The sequence below is a fragment of the Trachurus trachurus genome (assembly GCF_905171665.1).
Source record: "Trachurus trachurus genome assembly, chromosome: 5".
In the NCBI taxonomy this organism is placed as follows: domain Eukaryota; kingdom Metazoa; phylum Chordata; class Actinopteri; order Carangiformes; family Carangidae; genus Trachurus; species Trachurus trachurus.
Window position 1 is genome coordinate 437225 of NC_139896.1, and position 27778 is coordinate 465002.

Genomic DNA, 27778 nt, shown 5'->3' on the forward strand with positions numbered 1-27778 from the left:
TTAGGAGTCAGACTGTGGTGTTGTCGGTGTTGTGGGGCTGACGGCAGCGTTCTGGTAGCTCGTACCGTAGCAGCTGTGTGGAGACAGAGAGTTTGGGTCCAGGACTTTGTTCCCTCCGGGAGTCAGGTTGGCTCGGTGGGGGGTCGCCCCTGACGACGGCCCTGACGACGGCCCTGACGACGGCCCTGACGGCGGCCCTGACGACGGCTTGGCGGCCAGGATGGAGCGGGCCTCGTCCTCCTCCAGGTTGGACATGTCCTTCATCATGGTCTTGCGGTACGACACCGACAGCTTGTTGGAGCCGTCGGACATCAGGTGGAAGTGGCGGGCGACGAAGACCACGGGCAGAGGAAGCATCGCCACGGCGATCAGAGCAAAGCACATGCCCAGCGCCCATGGAGGGTAACTCTGGAAACGCTCCTGAGCCTAGACACACACACACACACACACACACACATGGAATATATCACATCATATGATATTTATCTGCTAAACACTGTGTGACTTTGGGTGTTGCACTTCTCACGGACACATTTCCCTTGTGGGACAAATAAAGTTAATTTGTCAGATGCTACATGAACTGATGAAGCCTCTTGGATGAAGGTGAAACATCTTCTAGACAAATAACTAAGTCCAGTTGCTTTCGATTTAACCTCCTTTGAAATACTATGACCTGGACAAATGAGAATATGCACCGGCAAAGTTCATTTGATTTGATTTGACTTCACTACATCACTCAGCTGTTTCACTTTGTTGGTTAAAACTTTAAAGGGACATTGTGTAGGAATTCCTCCCATCTAGTGTTGTGGTTGTATATCTGAAGCAACTCAGTCGTATTTTTCATGCTGCATTCAGGTGAAATTGGGCAGACGGCAGAGTAACAGCATAAACAAGCCTCTATGTAAACAAGAGGTCTGTCAGCACCAGGCAAAACAATACACGTGACAACATGTTGTCATGGCGATGTGGTATTGTTTTTCCGTCTTTCTCTGGACTTCTGTGACTAAAATGACATCTGGTTTGTTAGCGACGGCCGTCTGTCTGACTGCAGGTGAATGCAGCATCAGTGTAACGCTCCATTCCTCCTCACTGCGTTACCGCGGTGACTGAGCCGACAGCTCCGGTGTCTCCGCTGAGTTTCCGTGGTTTCCTACCGTCACCATGGAGACACCACATGGCCGCAGCACCGAGCTTACCCGCTCCATGGAGATATGTAATTTAAATGTCCCTTTAAATTAAAAACACACGTCGAGTGGTGCAGGACGTTAGGCAGGCGCCCCGGGTCGAATCATAGGACCACAATGGAAACAAGTCTTTGGGCTGCATTGTGTTTTTTATCCCTTTGAACACTTGTCTAATGTTGTTCAATAAAGTTTTCAATCAATCAATCAATCAATCAATCAATCAATCACGCATCGGGCGGCCCTTTCCTGCAGGTCATTCCCCCTCTCTCTACCTTCCTGTTTCCTGTCTCTCTCAACTGTTCTATTTAATAAAAAGGTGTGAAAAGCCAAAAGAAAACACATCATTTTATAAAATATGATGCTTTGTCATAGATTTAACCAACAGTAAATAAAGTTACTAAAATAGAAACGTTGCTTTGATCTTCACACATCTGTAATTATCAAAAAAAATACCATATAGGCTACAATAATATAACAATACAGTAATATGTATTATCAGTTTATGATATTATGGTATTAATCTCAGTAAAAAGTCTCAGTCTCTGTTTCTCTCAGTAGCACCTCTACTTCCTCCTATGCAGCAGCTCACTCTGCCATGACTCCTTTCTGACAGCAGGGGGCGCAGCTCTGAGGCTCAATCTCCCATTAACCCTTTCTAAGCCTGTCCTCCAGCCTTAGGTCACAGTAAACAATGGCAACTGGAAAACAAAAGCTTTTATTCCTTTTACTCCTGCTAACATTTCCATATTTCGCACATTCTGTGTCATAAACTATAAACTGTTTTCTTGTCTGTAACAACATCTCCGTCCTGGGTGATGATCCCTCCTCTGTTGCTCACCCTGAGCTTTCTCCTGGTTTTCCCTGTTAAAAGGGTTTTCTATGGAGTTTTTCCTGAGTGGATGTGAGGGTCTAAGGACAGAGGATGTTGTTATGATGGGATGTAAAGCCCTTTGAGACAAACTGGTGGTAAAAACGGGCTATACAAATAAAATTGCCTGGCCTTGCCTTTTATTGCAAATGTTGAAGCGCAGGCGACGAAGAAGGCAAGGCAAGGCAGTTTTATTTTTATAGCCCGTTTTTACCACCAGTTTGTCTCAAAGGGCTTTACATCCCATTATAACAACATCCTCTGTCCTTAGACCCTCACATCCACTGAGGAGAAACTCCATGGAAAACCCTTTTAACAGGGAAAACCAGGAGAAAGCTCAGGGTGAGCAACAGAGGAGGGATCATCACCCAGGACGGACAGACGGGACAGAGATGTTGTTACAGACAAGACAACAGATTACAGACAGAAGACGTCTGTCCGACCACTAAACCAGTCGAGGCTGAGAACGGGTGAATTTACCACACTGACGGACCAATCACAGTCCTTGTGGTTAGCGCCAACGCGTCGATGCAACGCATAGTCAGGAATTTCTGGAGGTGCACGTCAGGCTACGGCGTAGGGGTCCGCGTTGACGTTGCCGTAGTCAACGCGACGCAGAACCATAAACCAGGCTCAATACCCATCGACATCAGTAAGATTTTAAATGCAGGGCTTTTTTTTTAATGCAATTACAATTTGAATGTGTGGTACTGCTTTTTGTTGCTCTTGGCAACACAGACACACACACACACACACAGACAGTAACTGACCAGGTCCTGGACCCAGGCGTTGTACCCGGGGGGGACGATGACCATCTCTATGACGGTGGCTGAGATGAGGACGATGAGGCAGAACGGAGAGACGTACTTCCACAGGTAGAAGTAGATCATGTTCGGTCTGAAGCCCAACATGTCCTCCAGGTCCTGCATGAACCTGGTGCAGACACACGGACACAAGTCAGTCAGCCTGGTAGAAAGCTTTTTTATTTTTAATATCACCGTCTGGTACGGGCACTTGACCCAAGTAAACAAAAATAAACTCAATAGGCTCATCAACACGGCTGGGAAGATAGTTGGCCGTCAACAAAGATCACTAGACCACTAGACAGCCTCTATAACACCGCTGCACAAAGGAAAGCCCTGTCAGTAATCAGAGATGAGACTCAGCCCTACACAGTGAAGTTGAACTACTTCCCTCAGGGCGGCGCTATAGAGTTCCTCTAGCAAAGAAAAAGATCTACAAGGGCTCCTTTATCCCCAATGCCATCTACATAATAAACAAGACACAGTAAAGGGTATTTTATTTTATTTTATTTTACTATCTGTATGTGATGTGACCACTGTTGACTTTGCTTTGTCTCATGTAAGCCTTGCTGGCAAGCGTTTGTGTTCTGACTGTTCTGTCTAGAAGTGAGACCAAAGATGAATTTCCTGCCTTGGCGGGACAATAAAGTTTTTCTAAATTCTAAGTAAATTCAATTTATATAGCACTTTTCATAGATAAAATCACAAAGTGCTTTACAACAAGGATAAAATGCAATAAAATACAGCACAGAGATCACAACAAAAATAACAGCACAATTACAGGTAAACTTTACAGAGGCCCCACAACATCAACATCATGAAAGCCTGTCTAAAAAGATTTTAAAGGTTTTAAGTTCTTTCTTAAAACCTTCAGTGGACTCTACGCTGCGTAAGGTCGATGGTAGAGCGATGGTAGAGCGATGGTAGAGCACTGCAGAGGCCGAGGAGCTCAGGCCTGGAAGGAGCAGTCACCTCGTGTTTTAAAACCATCAAGCGTTTCTGGTCTGATGACCTTAGTGAACGTGAGGGGGAAGAGGGTCTCAGCAGAGATGGTCAGAGTACTCGACCCCAGTACTTGAGTAAGAGTACAAATACTACTGGTCAACATTTACTCCGTTACAAGTAAAAGTAGCTCAGTCCACATGTTACTGCAGTAAGAGTAAAAAAGTACTTGATTTTAAAGGTACTTAAGTATCCAAAAGTACATGCTTTTAAATGTACTGTAAGTCAAAGTCAGAGTCAGAGTAAATGTCTTATTCTTCACATCAATTAATGACTCTAATTGTTTGTAAATGAATGTAAGGAGCTTTTAACTCTTGTTAGTTAGAATGAACTCTTTGAAAGCAGCTGCACTGATGTGCTGCTTTTAGGGGTTAGGGTTTCCTTCTCTGACAAACACAGCTTGTGTTCCTACTAATTAACTCCAGTAAAAGTACTAATATTTGTCTTGGAAATGTATTCAAGTAAGAGTAATAAGTACCAAAGTTATCTAATACTCAAGTAAAGTACAAATCCTCTGGATATGTACTTAAGTACTCAAGTAAATTTACTCTGTTACTGTCCACCACTGGGTCTCAGCAGCTCAGTGATGTACGAGGGAGCGTGTTCATGGAGGGCTCTAAAAACAAGAACTAAAATCTTACAATGAATCCTAAAATTAACTGGTAACCAATGTAAGGAATATAAAATTGGGGTGATATGATCCCCTTTCTTAGATCCAGTTATGAGCCTTGCAGCTGCGTTCTGCACGGTTTGAAGGCGATTTACAGCCTTTTTGTTAAAACACATAAAAAGAGCATAGTAGTCAATGCGAGATGAAATGAAGGCATGAATTGGACCTCAGTTTCGCTATATTTCGCAGATGATAGAAACAATTTTTCACCAATTGTTTACAGTGGTGGTCCAGGGACATGTCCTTGTCAAAAACAACACCTAGGTTGCGTAGGCTTGGTTGGACAGAAAGACCCAACTGACCTAAATGCTGCTTTATGGGGGGAATGGCACTATCTGGGGCAATAATCAGTGTTTCAGTTTTAGCAGAGTTTAGTTGAAGAAGATTGCCATTTAGCCGTTTTTTGATGGCAGTCAAACAGGCAGTTAAATCGTCTAATTTATGTAGCTCATTCTGCTTGAAAGAGCAGTAGAGCTGAACATCATCAGCATATAGATGATAAGAGACGTCACAGTGGTTACAACCCCGAATACAGTTAATACCATGAATAAAGTTTATGATTCAACTTTCAGGATCTACCTTTTAGTGCCATAAATCCAAGCCACAGACACGTTCTCCAGGATGACCACGACGGTGAGCGGCAGCCCGGCGGAGTAATCATCGAACATGGTGACAAAGTAGTTCCCTGAGCGCTGGACGAACAGCAGACCACACAGGAAGGCCACGACACAACAACACACTGGGAAAGGACAAAACAAGAGCTTTCAGTGCACTCAGAGCAATAACACAAAGTCTAATGCTTCCATTCCCAAATGTCCTTTAATCCCTTCCAAGTGCTGAGTAATTACTTTCAGCAATACACCGAGTCGGTAACCAAGGAAACGCCACTTCCGGTCAGAGCCGTGGGGGAAAACAAACCGATTCCCCCGTAGACATACGTGTGAAAACGCAGCATTTTAAACCTTTGTCTAACGCTTGTCCTCTGTCATGCCTTAGTCTGAATCACTTGTATCTGCTGACAAAGAGCTAGATATTAAAAAACGCATCACGATCCGGGTCGATTGTTGTCCGTACATTTTAAAATATTGTCTCTTTCCCAGTCGGTCACATCCGTCTGTCTATGGAGGAAGTGTTTGTCTGACGTTTAGGTGGCGTTCCCTTGGTCTAGACACTCTGAGACGATGCCTAAGAGTTGTTGTTACCATTTTGCACCGCAAATAAACTGAAAAACCACAACCTGAACTTTTATATCTTTACCCAACCGTGTAACGGCTCTGACCGGAAGTGACGTTGCCTTGGTTACCGACTCGGTGTAGGCGAGATGTGACTGACTGTGAAAGAGCCAATATTTTAAAATGTACGGACAACAATGGACCCGGATCGTGATGAGTTTTTAATCTCTAGCTCTTTGTCAGCAGATACAAGTGATTCAAACTAAGACATGACAGCGGACAAGCGTTAGACAAAGGGTTAAAATGCTGCGTTTTCACATGTATGTCTATGAGGGAATCGGTTTGTTTTCCCCCACGGCTCTGACCGGAAGTGACGTTTCCTAGGTTACCGACTCAGTGTATAGAGGCCTAGTGGGGGGGTTTCACCTGTGAAGAGCTCCTTCTGGACCTTGTAGGTGTCGAGGACCGGCGTGGTGATGCCGGTCATGGTGCCGATCATGCTGCCGAGGCCGAGGTTGATGAGCATGAAGAAGAACATGACGGACCAGAACGGAGACGCAGGGAAGTGAGTCATCGCTTCTGTGAAGGCGATGAAGGCCAGACCGGTCCCCTGGACCGCCTGCAGACAGACAGAGAGACAGAGAGACAGAGAGACGAGTCCAGAGTCAAACTCAACACTGAAGCCATTGGAAACGCTGTACAAGCAAACCCTTAGAGTTTTGGACCAGAAACCGAACAGCTCACATCATTGCACCATCTTACACAAACAGAAGCTTCTGAGCTGGGAGGATATCATAAAATATAGGAACATCTGTCTGGTCTTTAAAATCCTGCATGGTTTAGCTCCTCCACCATGGAACTCATTCATAAACCAACACAACAACACTGGTCAGATCACTAGAAGCGCCACTCGTGGCGACTCAACAGTCCCATTCAGGAAAAGTACATTTGGCCAGCTATCGTTTTCTGTTAAAGCATCACAACACTGGAACTCACTTCCCACCCATATTAAAGAAATACATACATACTGTACTTTTACATCCAAACTAAAAACATGGCTCGCTCATAACTACACCTGTACCCACTAAGATATTGTGCTATTTGCGTCATGATCATGCTGCCTGTTTGTGTCCTGTCTACGTGATGTCAGCATGCAGCCCTGTCTGTCTGCATCCCAGAATGTGTAGTACAGTATGTGCTGATGTAGCCTATTGTGTGTGATTACTGGTATGTTGCATGTGCTGCTCTTGTATGTTTCTATGTGCTGTCTCTGCATGACTGTACTGATGCCTACCTGTTCTATCCCTATGCCTACTAACCCTAACCCTACTGATGCCTACCTGTACTGATGCCTACTAACCCTAACCCTGTTCTATCCCTAGTGGTTCTTTTTAATCATTGTGTTGTAATATATTGTTGTTGTTGTTGTTTTTTAGGGTGCCCATTGTCATCTGGCCGGGGACTACAGCAGGATATTAGCCCTGCTGGCTGTAGGAGCCAATATTATGTTAAAGAAAGTTGAGAGTTTTACTGTAGATTACAGCGTGTTTTATATTGGTTTTGGTTGTGTTATGACATTATTGCCTTTTATTGCATAGATGTCAAATTTACCACAGCACCTGAAGTAGGCGCTGCTCATGCGCATTGTCTTGTTTTGAAGAACTTGTGAAAAGTACAAGACGTGGATTAGCAGAGTGGTAATAGGTAGTTTACAGGGAAAAAAGGTTTTTTGACCGTCACTTTCAGATGTTACCGTTACGTTAAGATGTTGTGGACCGTTGTGAAAACCAAGAGAAGCTTGGAATGGTGTGTATTAATGGAAATACCTGGATTCTGCAACGAGAAATAAAACAACGAAACTACGACCTGACTCTCCGCTGGTTTGTGAGTAGTTAAGGAACACAAGACAGTAACATACGAGTCGAGCCAGCTGTACCAGCCTACTGCTAACTTTGGAATTAAAATCTACGTTTGCCACTACACTGGCTAAAGCCCTTTTTACTGTATTTGATGCAGTTGATTAATTGGGACTGTCCACGTACAATAAAACAATAAAATAAAAAATAAAAAAATAAAAAACACAGAAGAGAAGACACTGCAGAGATCCACGTCTACAGAACCAAAGCTTTGCCTTGTTGAGTTCGTCCTCCAGGAGACACGGCTGCAGTCCCAGCTGGTCGAAGCCGTCCTCTTTCACCGTCTTGATGACGCCGTACAGCTCAGCGTAGTCTGACGTGCTGAGATCGGAGAAGTTCACGTGTGGAGGGATGAGATCGTGACTCAAGACGTTGGAGTTGAGGTATCCCACGATCTTCTCAGCGTTTCTACGTGGTTAAAACATTAGAAACTAGAATTACTGCCTCAAAGAATCATCGTGTGAAATCATCAAACAAGTGTCTATTGTCTATTGTTAGGGTGAAAACTGTCTTAACACTGAATATTTACCTTTACTGACTGAGTGTGATATTGTGCCTTACTGATTACCATACAAACCATATAGATTTGTGTTGAGCTTAATTCATAATGCAATGAATACCAGTAACCTGTTTGATCGTTCAGAGGCAAAGCTGACCAATAAGAATTAATTACACACACATAGAGCAAAGTATTAAGAATGAATGTAACGCTTTTGTTTTGAGCAGATGACAGAGAATTCTGGCTCTCTTGGGATGGTGGTTGATTGGGATGGTTGTTGATTGGGCTGGTGGTTGATTGGGATGGTGTTTGATTGGTGGTTGATTGGGGTGGTGGTTGATTGGGATGGTGTTTGATTGGGATGGTGGTTGATTGGGATGGTGTTTGATTGGTGGTTGATTGGGATGGTGGTTGATTGGGATGGTGTTTGATTGGTGGTTGATTGGGATGGTGGATGATTGGGATGGTGATTGATTGGTGGTTGATTAGGATGGTGGTTGATTGGGATGGGGGTTGATTGGGATGGTGGTTGATTGGGATGGTGGTTGATTGGTGGTTGATTGGGATGGTGGTTGATTGGTGGTTGATTGGGATAGTGGCTGATTGGGATGTTGGTTGATTGGGATGATGGTTAATTGGGATGGTGGTTGATTGGTGGTTGATTGGGATGGTGGTTGATAGGGATGGGGGTTGATTGGGATGGTGTTTGATTGGTGGTTGATTGGGATGGTGGTTGATTGGGATGATGGTTGATTGGGATGATGGTTGATTGGGATGATGGTTGATTGGGATGGTGGTTGATTGGGATGTTGGTTGATTGGGATGATGGTTGATAGGAATGGGGGTTGATTGGGATGGTGGTTGATTGGTGGTTGATTGGGATGGTGGTTGATAGGGATGGTGGTTGATTGGTGGTTGATTGGGATGGTGTTTGATTGGGATGGTGGTTGATTGGGATGGTGGTTGATTGGTGGTTGATTGGGATGGTGTTTGATTGGGATGGTGGTTGATAGGGATGGTGGTTGATTGGGATGGTGGTTGATTGGTGGTTGATTGGGATGGTGTTTGATTGGGATGGTGGTTGATAGGGATGGTGGTTGATTGGGATGGTGGTTGATTGGTGGTTGATTGGGATGGTGTTTGATTGGGATGGTGTTTGATTGGGATGGTGGTTGATAGGGATGGTGGTTGCAGCTAACTGCTTGCAGACTGCCATTTCCTGAACAGGAGAGTTTCTTGTATCTGATAGTTAACTGGAACGTCGTTGTTTGTCCTCTCTTGGAATAAACGAACACGCATGTCAGTTTTACTGTTTTTTCACCCTGACACTATTAAGATCAGTGTTTGTTCACATTCTTGTTTCCAGTTTTTGTTGAGAGATCGTATGATCCTCATGCAGCGACTGGCGCTTGAGGATAAAACTGTTGAACTCACTCAGTGACACACTTTTCATTCATGATGTTGGCTTTGAAGCCCAGCACGGCGAACACCACCAGCGTGGCCAGGATGGAGGTGAGGAAGTTGATGACGGAGACGAGCACGGCGTCGAAGTGACAGTTGTTGTCGATCTTATTGTAACTGGAGAAGGCGATGACTCCTCCAAAGCCCAGACCCAGAGCGAAGAAGACCTGCGTGGCCGCTTCCCTCCACACCTGAGGCTCCAGCATCTTCTCCAGCTGCAACACAATAGATTGGTGTTAGGTATATGATATTATACAGTTTATATATATACTGTATATATTTAAAGGGACAACGAGGAGTTTCTCCATCGGCAGAACGAAAAATTCCGTGACAATAAAAAAGTCTCATATTAATGTGGATGAATCTACGTCACCACTTGTTAATGGCTCCATTTTAGATAAATCTATGGTTTTGTCTCTATGGTTATTTTGTTATTATTAGTGGTGGTGGAAATGCTGGGCGAGCCGACCAGCGTTTCTTTACTTTCGGTTTCGTGGCGAGTCATGAGAATAACGCCGCCGAATCTCCGTTTATGGTGGGAACTACGACGGTATGTGATCGTCTTCCAACCTCTGACTTTAATTCTTGATGAATGAAAACATGAGTCTGTCTTGCACCGGTCAAAGAATTTCACGGTGCGGAGGCTCATAAATGTAGTGTGGAAACACTTCACTTTTACAAAACTCCTCGTTGTCCCTTTAATATTCAGCCTGATCAGTCTCACTTTGGGGGTGAACATGTGAGCGATACCGTCCACGGATCCTTTCAGCATTAACCCCCGCACCAGGAAACAGAACAGCACCACGTAGGGGAACAGAGAGCTGAAGTACATCACCTGTAGATGGAGGGAGGGAAAACTCATTTAGAAAACCACTACATTAAAACTTAAAGGGATAGTTCAACATTTAGTCAAACTGGCCCATTGCCATAATCCCTATAGTCATAGCAGTAGGTTCGTTACCTTTAATTGTCGGTGCAAGCTGGAAATTCATGCAAAACCACTGATGCACATTGCCTTCAGGGACAGTTTTTCATCAAGCAGTCTCTTGGTAGTGAGAGCAGGTAGTAGTAGGCGTTGTGGAGTTGTTGGATTGTGTATTTGATGAGTTTGATGAGGGAAACCAAGAAATCCCATAATGAGCCTCTGTAGCGTAGCTCTGAGCAGCTCACGGCTCTGCTCCACCGTTCTAAAAATAGCTTGCACCGACAATTGTGTGATGTGTAAAGTACAGTTACTGCCGTAGGCTATTTTATATATTTTTCTATCCTTGAAATGTTTTTTTATGTGTCATTATGTGTTCTGTTGCTGTGAGACATGTCTATGTTGGTGAAACCAAAGAGGAATTTCCACTCTGTGGATTATAAAGTTTTCGTATCGTAATTTAAAGCAACAAACCTACTGCTATGACTATAGGGATTATGGCAATGGGCCAGTTTGACTAAATGTTGAACTATCCCTTTAATCCCTTTCTTTCCTCGTATAACCCTGTACCTTCCCAGACGAAGCGATTCCTTTGATGACAGCCAGACAGACGATGATCCAGGCCACGAACAGCGACAGCGTCATCTTGAGGTTGAGGCCACCGCTCTCGCCGATGCTGCTGGTCGTGTTCAGAGTCTGACGGTACCAGAAGTACGTCGTGGCCGAGCTCTTCTCACACTCCGGCTCCACAACTGGAGGTTCACAGCCAGACAGACAGAGATGGATTAGTGTTTAGTCTGGGTGGTGGTGATGCTGTTGCATGAGGAGATGCAGCTGTGAGGTTTGGATGAAATCTAACGAGATCCAGAAGGCAAGACAAGGCAGTTTTATTATTTGTATATCCCGTTTTTACCACCAGTTTGTCTCAAAGGGCTTTACATCCCATCATAACAACATCCTCTGTCCTTAGACCCTCACATCCACTGAGGAAAAACTCCATGGAAAACCCTTTTAACAGGGAAAACCAGGAGAAAGCTCAGGGTGAGCAACAGAGGAGGGATCATCACCCAGGACAGAGATGTTGTTACAGACAAGAAAACAGTTTACAGAAGGTTTCTCTGTGTCGATGTCTCGGCTCTCAGCTGGTTTACACCCGTCAGACCGATGTCAGTGAGCTGAACGAGGTCGTCTGAGTCGTTGGTGTAATATATGCAGAGCGTCAACCTCCACTTCACACCACTGAGATGTTTATCACAGCACACAGTTCATTCTTCTGCTGCCTTGGGGAAATGATAAATACTGTGTGTGGCTGAGTTTAGACTTCACATTAAATCACAGGATGGTGCTGATTTACATAGATGTTTATAAATGTGTGAAAATCTAAAGTTGACACATCATCTGCTAAATTCAGTGTTAATGCATCAGGTTCCAGCTTTGCTCTGTCAGACTGGACGCAGGACGATGAGAAGCAGAGATGCAGCGTCTCTGCTGCTGTCCTTCAGGACTAACGACCTTCAGGCAGACAGGCTGAATCTCTTCTCTCTACAGCAGTTTCATAACGAGCCGTGCTGAGTCACACACACACACCCAGAGAGTCTGTTCTGCCCCGGGGGGTCACGCTGTTATCACCACTAATCAAACTCCAGAGGGTTTTAATCTGGATTATGTCTGTGAAGTTGTGGAGAAAGGTAACTCCATTTGTCTGATCTGCTGAGGTGAGTCATTATGGAGGTGGTGAGGCTGAAGAGATTAAAGAAGGTTGACTGTTTAGTTTTCTTGTGTTGTGTTACTGTATTACAGTAACTAAACCGTAATGTGACTCAATCAATCAATTTGTTTATTTCGGGCATGTCAATTAAATCATCATCATCACACTTCATCTTAGTTCAAATAATACAATAGGGTTGTGGGTTAAAATTGTCTGTTCTTATTTTGTTTGTCTGCGTCTGTTTTGCCTTGATATTGTCAGTCTGTGCTCTGACTTGTAATTGTCTATTGTATGACTTGTCATCACAAGGTTTTAAAGTCTTCTGTGTTATGTTTTTTAGAAACCTGCCTTGGGACTGCGGCTGAAATTTAGCAGTTGTGCTAAGTCCGGCACATTTACACTGATGCTTAATGCGTCAGTGTTGATGAATGTGCACTGTCCCAATTCAATAAATAAAGAAATGAAAATGAAAAAAATACACATGGCCGAAAGGGAAAGCGGGAGAAGCAAAAGCTGATCTAGTCCCGCCCCCGTTACCCACAGAATAAAATCTTTATCGTGATCTTTTCTTTTCTTTTGCTTTTTACATTTTGACATAAATACTCACTCGCCAGCGTCCCGTTCCTCCTGATGGGACATTCGCTCCAGGGAAGAGGGAACTGGAACGACTGGAAGAAGTAGAAGATGCTCCAACCGATGATCACGTTGTAGTACAGACCCACGAAGCCACACACCTGATTGATAGATAGATAGATAGATAGATAGATAGATAGATAGATAGATAGATAGATAGATAGATAGATAGATAGATAGATAGATAGATAGATAGATAGATAGATAGATAGATAGATGGATTTTAACATAAGCTCATGTTTTCTGTACAGAGTGCAGAGGGAAATGAGGCGACACGCTGTGTAGCTGTCGGTCTTGTGAGTCTCTTACGAGTCTCTGGACTTTCAGGATCTAAATCCGGTCGAGTTGATGAAAACATGAATAATTAACGTGTTCTCTTTTCAGCAGAGATCTTCTGTGAGATATTTATAGCTACTTCTGCGCCGACCGCACAAGAAAAGGCTGCATTTCACTCTGACACGTCGATACCTCCCATCCACCCAGGAGAACCTGAAGGTTGTCGTGACCTCATCTTCCATCCTGCATCATACCACTATATTTATATATGTTCACATACAACAGTGTTTAGGTCACAGAGAGACAGACAGGCTGCAGACAGACATGAGGACGAACGGTGGAATAATTCACCTCTTTCAGTTTGTTCTTCAGCCTCCATTAACATCTTCAAAACGCTTCAAACCCTCTCTTCTCCTCAGCATCTGATCAGACATAGGACTAATACTCCCTAGTCTTTATGTTATTATACCAACTGTTTTCAATTCTTCTATTATTATTCTATTGTTACTGTTGTTATTGAAGCCGGTGCATATTCTCATTTGTCCAGGTCATAGTATCTCAAAGGAGTTTAAGTCAAAAGCAACTGGACTTAGTTATTTGTCTAGGAAGACGTTTCACCTTCATCCAAGAGGCTTCATCAGTTCATGTAGCATCTGACCAGGCTGGGACTGGTCCAACTATCTGGTGTTGTTGTTCTTGTTTTTGCACATAATTGTAAAGCACTTTGGTCAACATTTGTTGTTTTTAAATGTGCTCTAAAACTAAAGCTGACTTGAGTTTTAGGGTGTATTCACACCAGGCTCGTTTGGTCCAATTCAAACAGACTTTTCCTCTGGTGCGGACCTTTTGGGGAGGTGTTAACAGGGGCGCAACTACCTACTTTCTGGGGGGTATGCAGACATATCACAGCCCCCCCCCCCCTCCGTGGGCGAACAATCTCTTGGCGCCCCACCAACAAACAAACACAAGAATATATTATATTATTTGTGTTATTTTATTATAAAGCCTACAATCAGTGTTGGGAGGATTACTTGTAAAATGTATTCCCCTACAGATTACTGATTACAGAATCTGTTATTTGGATGACTCAAAGTAATGTATTCTGAATAGGCTACTTATTGGATTACTTCTTACTTCAAAATCGCCTGCCTGGGCGCCAGGGCCGGTTCTAGGCAGGCATATATGAGGGGGCAGTCAGAAATGTGAAGGGGGCATCATGTGAACACATCATGCTCCAGCACTTTTTTTTCTCCGTGCTGATAGTAACAGTGTTTTCTTCATTGAATTGGGTTGTTGGCTATGTGTCCAACCTACATATCCTACATATACTGTACCTGAAGATGCATTGCAAACCCAGAGGGGGTGAAAAAGGTGAGTAGCTAAACCCCTGTAGGGGGGTCTGGGGGCATCCCCCCCCAGAAAAATTTTGTGATTTTAACATGTGAGTGAAGCATTCTGGTGTACTCTGAGATGGGGGGGGGGGGGGGTTCTACTATGGTCAAGATTTACAAAACGGAAAGCTAGTCTTACGAATACTAAAGGAAAAAAAAGAACAGAACATTTTAGAACAGGACAGTGTCCCTTTTTCGGCGGATTTTTGTGCTACTGCAGATAATTTTTGTCAACTTGTAATGTACACATTTTTTGAGTAGGCCTATATAAAAATGTGCTTTCTCAACTTCTAAAATTTGGATTTGAGTGGGCAAAAAAACATTTATTTGAGGGGGCGCTGCCCCCTCTTGCCCCTGCGTGAAGCCGGCCCTGCTGGGCGCCTTTAACACTGAATTTAATCTTACACATGATCTTGTAGGCTACAGTGGCTCCTTTAAATTAAATAATATTTAAATGATTTTTTAAATAGCCAATTAGGCTTAGGTTATTAAAGCTGGGCAGCTTTCTCTGCTCACAGTCTAGACTACAGCCTCTGAACCTCTAATACAAGAATAGGTCTACCCTAAAAAAAATACACAATTTAAAATAGGTTTTGTTTGTGAGTGTAGGGCCAGCAACATGATATTTTGAAAATAAAGCAATGACAGGAGCCACTCTAAAAACGTACTGTACCTAAACTCACTTCTCTGCTGAAGTCGGTGTGGTTTTGGAAACAGCGTGACGTTGCGGTTAAACTACGCTCATTATAAACATCATGACAGTCCAGGATCCGTTTAACAACGTGGTCCTGTTGCAGTTCATTCATGTTGTTTACCAGAGACCGGACACTGAAGAGGAAGAAGAGGAATATTGCTGGGCATCCCATAGCTACATTACCAAAATGAAACCAACTTCAGCGGAGACGGGCGAGGAGTTTAGCGCTTAACCCTCCTTTCTTTCCCTGCATGAGAGCCCTCGGCCGGCGGAGCATCCGACGTGAGACTCTGATACAACCTCAGCAGTCGCAAGTTGATCCCCCGCCCCCGCCCCCCCCCCCCCCCCCCCCCCCCCCCCCCAACCCCTTGCTTCTTCTGACACACACACACACACACACACACAACATGACTCTCAGCAGCAAGGTGGCATAGGGCGCCCACTCCACTAACTTGACGTGGAAATGAGCGGTAGTTAAGAAAACTGGCGAGTTTTTGTTTTTTTTGGAGAGCGCTCGTGCGCCCTCACAACCGTTGCGCCCTGGGCCCATATTGCCCATAGCTAAAACCGGCCCTGAGAGGAGGGGGGGTGAGGGAGGGGAGGGGCGCCTAACTAGTGACATGCCTCTCTGTTATTGATCATATCATTTACACATGCACAAACAGCTGTTAAATACAGAAAATGCCGACTCAAAATCATTTTTCCCCCATCGCTTTGGCGCCCCCTCTAGCGCGGCGCCCCTATGCGCCGCATATAGTGCATACCCACTTTTTGCGCCACTGGGTGTTAATACAGACTACCGGACTCTGGTGCGGATCAAACCAGTGGACCGAGACCACTTCTGCAGCTGGGACTCGGTTCACTTGTTTGATCCGCACCAGAGTCCCAAACGAACCCTGGTGCGTTTCACGTACAGTGTGAACGCAAACCGAACCTTTCCCGAACCAAATGCAAAATCCAAGTGCCTTTTTGGATTCAACAGGCTTCCGTTGTTAAATGATCAACAACGAGTCGTGGGTCGACATGGAGCACAGATAGACACGCTGCCTCCTTGATATCTGGTCAGAGGAAAACATTGATCAGATGCTGGAGAGGATGCACCCGTCGCTGTTAAGGATGCACATTGTTCATATGTTTTTTAACTGATAACAGAAAGTCTTTATCCGATTAATAACCGTTAACAGAAATAAATGTGACTAGGCTTATGCCGATCGGCAACGCTGCATCCTGAGAGAATCATTATGTTTTTTTTGGGTTTTTTTTTTAGCACCATCCTTCAGATGCACATGCAGACGTCTGTTTGTTGTCTGACCATCGTCACGGGGACGGCTGCATAACGGCCACATGGCCTCCACGTGATGAATAAGCACAGGACAGCTGCAACTGGAAAAAGGCAGCAAGAAACACATCCATGACCTCCATTGTGTACATCAAGTACAAAAGAAAGTAGTCCGCACCAAAGCAAGTGAACTATGGGACTTTCCTGGTGTGAATTTGCCCTTAAAGACTCACAGTCATAGAAACGACAGATGAGGATAACGACTGCTCCTCCTACCATCAGACTGGACATCCCGATCCCGCCCAGACGAGGACACACGTAGTTCCACACTCCGATGCTCCCACGCCGGACCTTCTGCCCCACGGCCAGCTCCAGGAAGAAGAGCGGGATGCCGATGATGATGAGGAGGATGAAGTAGGGAACCAGATAGGCACCTGGGAACAGAGAGGTGAAGCTGAGCTCACACGTTACAGTGGATGAGGAGTTTCATGGAAAACAGACCAACACAGGCCTGTAGAGTTTCAGGATACATCTTGAACTTGCATAATGTGACGTAGTGGTTCAGTGAGATATATAAGAAACTGTAGTTCATGGAGTATATTCTGGATTCTGTATTTTGTGTCTTGATGTAGGGCTTTAGTATTTCATGTTGATACTGGATGAGTATTATATTATCTATAGAGGGAGCTACTTCACTGTGCTGATGAGCTCTGTCTCCTTCTATTATAATGGCTGACCACTGCACTTTTTAATTGTTCTATTTACCTTTGTATTTACCTATGATATTTGAGATGTCTGGGTTTTTTGAATATTTGTTATATTTTTCTACATATTGTTGTATTTTTCTACATATTTCTATTTTTCTTTTTTTTTTGCTCCAAGTCTTTTTATTTATATTTGTACATACAAAGATAATGTACAGAATACATAAATTCAAAAGTATAAATGATCAGGAGTAATACAAATATAAACAACAACCCCCACCCACCCCACCCCCACCCGCTCCAACGGAGCCCCATCCCTGCAACAATATTACTGCACCATTTTCACAATCTTGCGTTGAGTTGGTATGCAATTACTTGTATTACATGCATCACATACATATCAATATTTATATAAATAAAAAAGTGACACAATTAGAATAGTAAGAAAAATAGTCGTTAATTAAACCAAAACAGCATGATAAACAAGTAAATGAAAGAAAATAAATAATAAATAAAAAAATCAACAAGTGATTGAGAGTGGTCCTTATGGGTTTCAAATTGTACATAATACAGTATCAGTCATATAAAACACCAAAATTAGTGACATCTTATTTCTCTATATAACTTAAAAACGGTCTCCATGTAGCATGAAATTTTTGAATACATCCTCTTGTAGAGTAACGAATCTTCTCTAGTACCAAATGATGTAGAAGGTCATTAATCCACATCTTAAAGGTTGGGGGAAGTTTCTCCTTCCACTTAAAAAGTATTAATCGCCTAGCTATAAGAGATGCAAAAGCTATCATATTCTGTGCCTGGCGGTTAAGGTGAGAATCTTGTTGAGTTATTCCAAATATGGCAGTAATGGCAGAAAGTTCAATAGGTACTTGTAAAACATCTGAAAAAGTTTTAAATATTGACTGCCAGAAGTTGACTAGTTTTGAACAAAACCAGAACATATGCGAGAGGGTAGCTGGTGCTTGCCTGCATCGATCACAAATGGGATCGACGTCAGGTGCAAACTTTGCTAGTCTCACTTTAGACCAATGAAGACGATGCATGACCTTGAACTGGATAACTGTGTGTCGTAAGCAGATTGAAGAGGAATGTATTCTATCTAAAGCTCTTTCCCAAATCTCCTCAGGAAGTTCAAACCCCAAATCGTCCTCCCACTGAATCTTTAATGATGTCAAAGGTTCCAAATTATATGTATTTAGTAAGGAATATACGTTCCCAATATTCCCTTTGGAACCTGAATTAAGCTTAAGAATGGAATTTAGGAGGGTATTGGGTGGTTGGGATGGGAAGTGAGTAAATGATGTTGATATGAAACTACGGAGCTGCAAAAATCTAAAAAGATGGGAGTTTGGGATGTTAAATTTTAATTTTAATTGATCAAAAGATGCAAAAATATTATCAATAAATAGATTCTCTATTGTGGCAACTCCTCTATTAGCCCATTCATGAAAAGCACCGTCTATGATTGATGGCATGAACTGGTGGTTTTTTGTTATAGGAGCACAAGTGGGCAGGTCCTTGAGAGAAAAACTCCGTCTGAACTGTGTCAGAATTTTAAAAGATTGTTTCACAATTGGATTTAAGGTGAATTTAGATATGGAATCCAAAAGAGGAAGTTTTGAGCATAGAAGTGAGTGTAAAGAAGCATGAAGACAAGAGGAGTTTTCCATTCGTAACCACTCAGGGGTGGTGTCACCATATGGAGAGTCTTTCCAAAACAACATAGACCTAATATTGGCAGCCCAATAGTAAAACTGGAAGTTAGGGAGGGATAGTCCTCCATGTTTACGATGTTGTTGTAAGATCTTTTTCCGTATTCGGGGGTTTTTCTTGTTCCATATAAATCCCGACACCAAATTGTCCACTGACATGAAAAAGGATTTAGATAGGTATAGGGGAATGCACTGAAATATGTACAGGAATTTGGGCAAAACATTCATTTTAATTATGTTAATTCTGCCTCCTAGTGACAGGGGGAGTAGACTCCAACGTTCCATATCTCGCTTAAGGTTAGCTAATAATGGTGAAAAATTTGCTTTGAATATGTCTTTAAAGGCATGTGTTATCCAGATTCCTAAATATTTAAATTTTTGTGGACTGACTCTAAGCGGGAATAAACTAAAGTCAATTTGCTTAGCTGCTATATTCACTGGCATAATTTCACACTTCTGTAGGTTAATTTTATATCCTGATATTTTGCCGAATTCTTCAAGCAGGTTGAGAGTATTTGGTAGGCTAGTTAAAGGATGAGAGAGATATAAAAGCATATCATCAGCATATAAGGATACCTTATTATCCGAGTCATATCTCCGAATTCCCTTTATATTGATTTCACCACGTAACGCTAGAGCCAGTGGCTCAATCGCAATAGCGAACAGGAGTGGCGACAGAGGACAACCCTGTCGGGTGCCACGGTGGAGAGGGAAGTAGGAGGAGAGGTTATTGTTTGTTCGAACAGCCGCAAGTGGAGACGAATACAGAACTTTAATCCAGGAAATTAATTTTTCACCAAAACCAAATTGTTTTAGAGTGTAGAAGAGATAATCCCACTCCACCCGATCAAACGCCTTCTCTGCGTCAAGTGATAGTAATATTTCTGGAATGTCGGGTGGAGTGGGACCATAAAGAATATTAAATAGGCGTCTAATGTTAAAAAAGGAGTGGCGACCTTTAATAAAGCCAGTTTGGTCATCGGCTACAATTGAGGGCAAGACCGCTTCTAAGCGGCAGGCCAGCATTTTGGAAAGGATTTTACTGTCTACATTTAAGAGTGAAATGGGACGATATGAGCCACAATCTAGAAGGTTTTTATCTTTTTTAGGAATAAGGGAGATGGTCGCTTGTCGCATAGTTAGAGGAAGAGAACCAGTGGCAAGTGACTCCTCGAATACAGAAAGCAGGATAGGAGACAGCTGGTCTGCAAATTTTTTAAAGAATTCGCTCGGGAACCCATCGGGTCCTGGGGACTTTCCAGCTTGCATGAGCTTAATTGCATTCATAAGTTCCTGTACAGAAAATGGTTTATCTAGCTCGGATGCAGTATTGTTATTAATTGTGGGGACATTTATTTTCCTGAAAAATGAATCAAGTAGGACATGGTCGTCAAGAGATTCACTATCATACAGCTTGGAGTAAAATCTATGAAAACATGAATTAATTTCAGAGTGATCTATATGCTTAGTGCCCGATTCATCATTTATCTCAGCTATAGTTCTATCCACAGTTTTCTGGTGGAGCTGATGGGCTAGAATCTTCCCTATCTTTTCACCACATTCGTATGTTTTACTCTGTGATTTATTTATTAGGTTTTCAATTTGTCTTGTTGATAGCAGATTGAACTCTGTTTGAAGAGTCAATCGCAGTTTGAATAAATCATCAGATGGGGTGACAGCAAGTGTAGCATCTAATTTGAGAATATCATTTGTTAGCTGTTCAAGTTTCATATTGTGACGTTTTCTTTGTTGTGCGCTATATGATATTATTTGACCCCTCAGGTACGCCTTCATGGATTCCCACACTATTAAAGGAGACATTCCTGGAGTCTGGTTATGCTCGAGGAAGAAAGTTATTTCAGAAGAGATACATTTAATAAAGTCTTCATCTGAAAGTAATAAAGTATTAAGACGCCAGGGGTGATAGTTGGCATGGGAAATTGGTATACATAAAGTCATCAACAGGGGAGCGTGATCTGAGATAATTATGGCTTGATACTCACACTTTCTTATTAATGGAAGAAGCCTTTTATCCAAAAAGAAATAATCTATGCGCGAGTATGTTCCGTGGACCGGTGAAAAGAAGGAATAGCTTCTAGCCGTAGGATTTTGAAAGCGCCATGTATCAACTATACCATTCGTATTAAGAAAAAGCTGCAGTTGAGACGCTGCACTGGATTTGGACGCAGTCCTAGGCGAGCTACGGTCCAGAGTAGGTGATAATGTGCAGTTCATATCCCCTCCGAGGATAAGATGATGTGTGTCCATGTTGGGGATATGAGCAAATAAGTTTATAAAAAAAGAACTGTCATCCCAATGTGGTGCGTATACGTTCGCTAGTACAACTGGTGTATTATACAGTCTGCCCACCACAATTACATAACGCCCTGAGGAGTCTGTTTCAACCTTTGACATAACAAATGGGATGTTCTTATCAACAAGGATGGCCACACCTCTAGATTTGGAATGAAAATTAGAATGATATGATTGCCCAATCCATCCTCCCCTGAGTCGAAAATGGTCAAAGGTTCGGAGATGCGTCTCCTGGAGAAAGGCAATTCCCACTTTTAATTTTCTCAAATGAGTCAATACTTTCTTTCGTTTAGTGGGGTGGTTCAAGGATTTTACATTCCAGCTTATAAAGGTTACGTCACAATTAGTTGATTTGTTTGAAAAGTCTGTGTTAGTCGTAGCCATATTCAAAATAGGGAAAGATTAGCGATGCACTAAGTCTGCCTGTATTTATAGTTTCAAAAATGTTGAAAGGACCTTTACAATATAAGTAAACATGACCAATGGACCAAGAGAAAAAGAAAAGAAAACCGATTGTAAACCCAGGTACAGCAAATCCCCAACCCTCACCTGAAAGAACTAGGTGACTCCCAAACCCCTCGCAACAGTATCTACACATTTAAGTGCTTGTATGAGGATACACTAGCTCTAAAAGAACAAACTCTGCTGTAGAACATAGTTTTGTATAAGGCACCTTAGAAAATGTTTTAAATTCAAAAGTTTTTTTTTTTCTTTTCTTTTTTTTTTTCCTTTAAAGATAAAAAAAAAATATTTCTTCTGTTGTCTAAGTGCTGAGTAAACAGAAAAGAAAATGATACTGACAGTGACACAACAGTATACTGACCATTCAAATTATTATCTGTTGTAAACAAAACAAAAGAGTGAAAAACAGCACAGTTTTGATACCTTGGGTCTTCATCTGGAACAAACTGGAGCAATTTGGCTCTGTAGAGTGTATCAGTCAAGGTGATGTGTTTGCGTGACAGGATGGACAGCACCAACCTTATTCAGACGTAGAATTTAGCTATTCTCACTCATTTCAAGTCCTGGTCAGTCTTTGGAAGAGTCCGGTAGGATTCTGGTTTTCACATAGGTCATGGCTTCTCCCGCGTTTTGAAACTGCTTCTCAGTTCCGTTATGCGTGATCCGGAGCCGTGCTGGGTAGAGAAGACCGTATTTAACACCGTCTCGTCCACGTAGTAGTCGTCTCACCTCGCTGAAGGCGGATCTGGCCTGCACGACGCTCGGGGGGTAGTCCGGGAAGATGGAGATGTCGGTCCCTTTGAACCGGAGCGGCCCGGGCTCCCTGGCGCGGCGGAGGATGTCAGCACAATCTTGGTAGTAGTGGACTTTTGCCACGATGACACGGGGTTTACCGTCTTGGTTTCTCGGCTGTAGACCCCTGTGGGACCGATCGATCAGGACTTCTTTGTCTATTTTTAGCACTTCTTTTAATAATTTGGAGACAGCTGCCGGTGTGCTTGAGCCTGGAGTCTCCGGGACATTTAGTATGCGGATGTTAGAGCGTCTCATTCTTCCTTCCATATCAAGACATTTCTCCCGCAGGCTGCCGACCTCTGTCTCGAGTTTCCCCACTTTTGTTAACAATGTAGTCACGTCGTCTGAGCATGACGAGAGCCCCTGCTCCATGTGTGCCACTGTTGTTTTCATCGTCTCCACGTCGGAGCGAATAGCCGCGGTGTTGTTTGCTAGCTCCGTTTTTACTGCCTGTAGCTCGTACTTAATGTTTTCAAAATCTTCGGCCAGAGCGGTCTTGAGTTCCGACCTGAGCAGCATAGCTATGTCCATTTTCAACTCTGTGAGGATTTCTGCTTTCAGGTCCGCGGCATCCATTTGGTCTTCAGGCTCAGGTGTGTTACACCTGGGTGGTGAATCACTCTGGCTTGAGGCTTTGGGCCCAGTTGCGTTAGCTCCTCTGGTGAACTCAAATTTTCGCAGATTGTAGGCCATTCGCGCTGCGGCGTCACAATAAAAATGATTTACTGAAAAATAATTAACTCAGAACGATGTGTCGTAGTTTTCTGTTGGTATAAGGTGCCTAAAAAATAACTTTTAACCGAAATTCAGCAGAGCATGTTGCTTGTGCTGCCTACTCCATTGCCTGCTCGCTAGCGCCCCATATTTCTATTTTTCTAATGTCTGTGCATTGTTCATTTGTTGTTTCTCTTGAATATTAATACTTGTCAACCAAGTGATTAACTACAGCTGTGAGTATTTAAATGCATCACTTCCTGTTGAATGTTGCACCCTGAGGAAGACGTTGTCCAAACCGGTCTGTGTGTGTTAAGCACCGACGCAGTTTGCAACAAAGGACAATGAGAAGGACACGAGTGCTGCTGGCCTTTCTCTTGTTTCTTTATATATAAGAAACCAACCACCAGCACCAGCTGCGGCTCCACCCACAAATATTCTTTGGATTTCATTTCAATTTACATGGAAGTCTAAATTTGTCTCTTTGCAGCTTAATCCAGAGGCGCATAATCAGGATGCAAGTGTTTTTTATGCATCATCCAGGATATAAAGACTTATAGCAGGAAAACATGTACTACTATTAATACATCAGAAGGAGGAATTACATTCAGGGGCACGCAGCATGTTTCATATCGGTGGAGTAACGAGGCAGCAGAGAGACTAAATCCAGAAGGCCTCTGCTGACAAACACTGAACCACTTCATCACAGGTTATTTAGAGTGGAGCCACTTCTAGATTCATCACAGTCAGGGGCATAAAGATGTGACTATAGAGGGAGATGTGACGCTGCACAGTGATAACTACTAACAACACAGACCTTTAATGTGTCTGTAATTGGCTGCCAGACAGTGAGAAATGGCCTCGTGCCCGGCTGCACAACCACAACCTGGCTGGTCTACGCTCAGTAAATCCTGCATGTTGGTCCAGTCATTTTATTAAAAAAGGTTGAACAAGTTGCAACAGAATCAAACTCAACTGGTTTTGTATCCTCAACATGTCCTGAATGAGGGAGAAAAAGCCCAGAAGAATCCCATTAGGGGAAAGTTTAGAAAAAGACCCAAATATAGCCCATTCATACGTGAATAGGGTAACATTTTTAACCTTTAGATATCTCCATGAAAATTACTGAGTTGATTACTTACATTAAGACAAACAAAAAATGTATTACAAGTTTTTTGAAATTCTTTGTCAACATGAGCAAATTGCATAAATTCCACCGTTTTGACGGCACATTTCTATATAAAGGTGCTGTGGTACCAGCATGAAAACTGGGATGAGTTGACTAATAGTTGAGTTGAAACATAATTAATAGGCGTATGAATGGGCTATATTTGGGTCTTTTTCTAAACTTTCCCCTAATGGGATTCTTCAGGGCTTTTTTCCCTCACTCAGGACATGTTGAGGAGACAAAACCAGTTGAGTTTGATTCTGTTGCAGTTTGTTCAACGTTGACCCCTTTTTAGGCTTAAAATGACTGGACTATGTCTGCAGTAAAACAGCTGGAGCCAGTGGAAGCAGCAGCATGTCTGACAAGGTGTTTTCACAGGTTTACAGGTTTACAGGTTTACAGGTTTACAGGTTTACACCGTGTTGTCACCGTGTTGTCTTCACATTACATTCATCTGCACCAGAATCAGCCTCATCATCTCTGGAGTGTCATCTGAGCCAGCTGCTCTGCTGGCCGAGGGAATCGATGCTGCAGCTATATTTAGATGCTGCTGCTTTCTACACAATACAGCTGCTAGCTCTGCACACGCCCGTCCTGGTGGGATGCAGTGTGTACTATGGGATGGCCGGGGGGGTCACTGAAGCTGAATGTGGTTCGGGATGAGCTCGATTGACTGGAAACTTTAAGCTACTAAACCCTGATGTCAAACAGGGCTGGGCTGCAATGTTAAAGTCAAGATAACAGTAATTCAATAAGAACCTGAAAAAGCACAAAACCGTTTGATGGTTTTTAATAACAACTAATATATAAATAATGAATGTGGGAAAACGAAACAATGAGTATTATCTTTCTATCAGACGGCGCCACATCTGAGTCTGAGCCTATTAGTTAGAATCAGAATCAGAAAACCTTTATTGTCCTCTGCAAAAAGCAGTGGACATTTTTCTTAGACGTGTGCATAAAAGAACCATAAGTTAAGAAAAACACAATTTAACATAACATAAAACAAACAACAAATAGATACAGAATGACACCAGTAAATACAGTATAAAACCTTAAAAGAACATTAAAAGATTTCATAGTGAGTTGTTGATGATGTTGATGGCGGATGAGGTGAATCTCTGACTGACTGACCAGACAGCAGTTGGGTTGCATTGTGGATAATGTAAATGGAATAAGGAATAATAGGACTACAGGCATATGCTGAGTACAAATATAAACTGATGGATGTTTTCAGTTAATTAAATGTTAAATTTAAAGGGACATTGTGTAACTTCTCCTGTTATCTCTTCATTGAGGAGGAATGGAGCGTTACACTGATGCTGCATTCACCTGCAGTCGGGCAGACGGCTGTCGCTGACAAACCAGTCCTTTTAGTCACAGAAGTCCAGAGAAAGACGGTAAAACAATACCACATCGCCATGACAACATGTTGTCACGTGTACTGTTTTGCCTCGTGCTGACGGACCACTTGTTTACATAGAGGCTTGTTTATGCCGTTACGTGCAGCGGCTGTCGTCCGTCTGCCATCTGCCCAATTTCACCTGAATGCAGCATGAAAAATACGACTCAGTTGCTTCAGACATACAACCACAACACTAGATGGAGGAATTCCTACACAATTTAGCTTTAAAGGGATATTCCGGCGTAAGTTTAACCCATGGTCCAACGCACCATAACACCGAGTTAGACCCCCCCTCGAGAGATGAAGTCTGCTAGCCGCTAGCTTCTCCAGTTGTAGCAACGTTAGCAATGACCGCACCATAACAAACAGTGCAGTATACGGATCCACTAGCCACCGATCAAAAAGCCACTTACAGCCACAAATAATGCTCAGAACAGCACCAAACATCATCAACAGTACAAACAGGGTCCCATCCCATAATACGAGGCATCAAACATCTGTTAGCTTAGCCTGGTTTCTATTGAAACGAGACGAAAACAACTCACCCACTCTGCTCCAGTTATACGCTATGCAGCAACTTTCCGTGTCCAGCACAGAGTCCAGGCACTGACAACACACGTCAGAGGCCGACTGGCAGCACAAACATCTGGTTTCAGCACAAACATCTGGTTTCAGCATAAACATCTGGTTTCAGCACAAACATCTGGTTTCAGCATAAACATCTGGTTTCAGCACAGACATCTGGTTTCAGCACAAACATCTGGTTTCAGCACAAACATCTGGTTTCAGTGGCCACCGACAGCACAAACATCATGTTTCAGCGGCCACCAACAGGCAGTGACCACTTGATTCCCCCAGGTCCAGCACATAGACCGGCTCTCTCCCTCTGTCACATTTAGCCTGTTAGTGGTCAGTGTGGTGGGCACTGCCTGTCGGTGGCCGCTGAAACCAGATGTTTGTGCTGAAACCAGATGTTTGTGCTGAAACCAGATGTTTGTGCTGAAACCAGATGTTTGTGCTGAAACCAGATGTTTATGCTGAAACCAGATGTTTGTGCTGTCGGCCGCTGAAACCAGATGTTTGTGCTGAAACCAGATGTTTGTGCTGAAACCAGATGTCTGTGCTGAAACCAGATGTTTATGCTGAAACCAGATGTTTGTGCTGTCGGCCGCTGAAACCAGATGTTTGTGCTGAAACCAGATGTTTGTGCTGAAACCAGATGTCTGTGCTGAAACCAGATGTTTATGCTGAAACCAGATGTCTGTGCTGAAACCAGATGTTTATGCTGAAACCAGATGTTTGTGCTGAAACCAGATGTTTGTGCTGAAACCAGATATTTGTGCTGAAACCAGATGTTTGTGCTGAAACCAGATGTTTGTGCTGAAACCAGATGTTTGTGCTGAAACCAGATGTCTGTGCTGAAACCAGATGTTTATGCTGAAACCAGATGATTGTGCTGAAACCAGATGTTTGTGCTGCCAGTCGGCCTCGGACGTGTGTTGTCAGTGCCTGGACTCTGTGCTGGACACGGAAACTTGCTGCATAGCGTATAACTGGAGCAGAGTGGGTGAGTTGTTTTAGTCTCTTTTCAATAGAAACCAGGCTAAGCTAACAGATGTATTATGGGATGGGACCCTGTTTGTACTTGACTACATTAACATCTTAATGGAGCTACATATAAAATCTCTTATTGATGTTTCTGTCGTGTGTTTCTCACCTCCTCCGTTCTTCTGGCAGAGGTACGGGAAGCGCCAGACGTTGCCGAGGCCGACGGAGAAGCCGACCTGGGCCAGGATGTACTGCAGCTTGCTGTTCCATGCCGGACGGCCGTCGCCGTCGGGAACGTCGGGAAGCTCCAGCCGTGGAGCCTTCCCCCCCCCGGCCCCCCCGACGCTCAGAGAGCTGCTCTGGTAGTCCAGCGGCGCCTCGTGGGCCAGAAGGTCGGCCACCGACTCTGTGACGGGCTCATGGCTCTGCTCGCGCTGCGTCGCCGTGCTGGTCTTAGGCAT

At 43.4% G+C, this 27778-nt stretch overlaps 1 protein-coding gene across 1 annotated transcript; it reads right to left on the reverse strand.

Annotated features, from left to right (window-relative positions):
• LOC310986456 (sodium-dependent neutral amino acid transporter SLC6A17-like) lies at positions 1 to 27778 on the reverse strand (the record flags this gene model as incomplete). Its single annotated transcript, XM_083972370.1, has 11 exons — positions 1 to 426; positions 2823 to 2985; positions 5107 to 5266; positions 6126 to 6318; positions 7831 to 8023; positions 9549 to 9790; positions 10300 to 10410; positions 11068 to 11249; positions 12813 to 12939; positions 16755 to 16912; positions 27487 to 27778. 11 exons carry the CDS (start codon positions 27776 to 27778, stop codon positions 1 to 3), a joined length of 2247 nt encoding a protein of 748 aa, XP_083828496.1.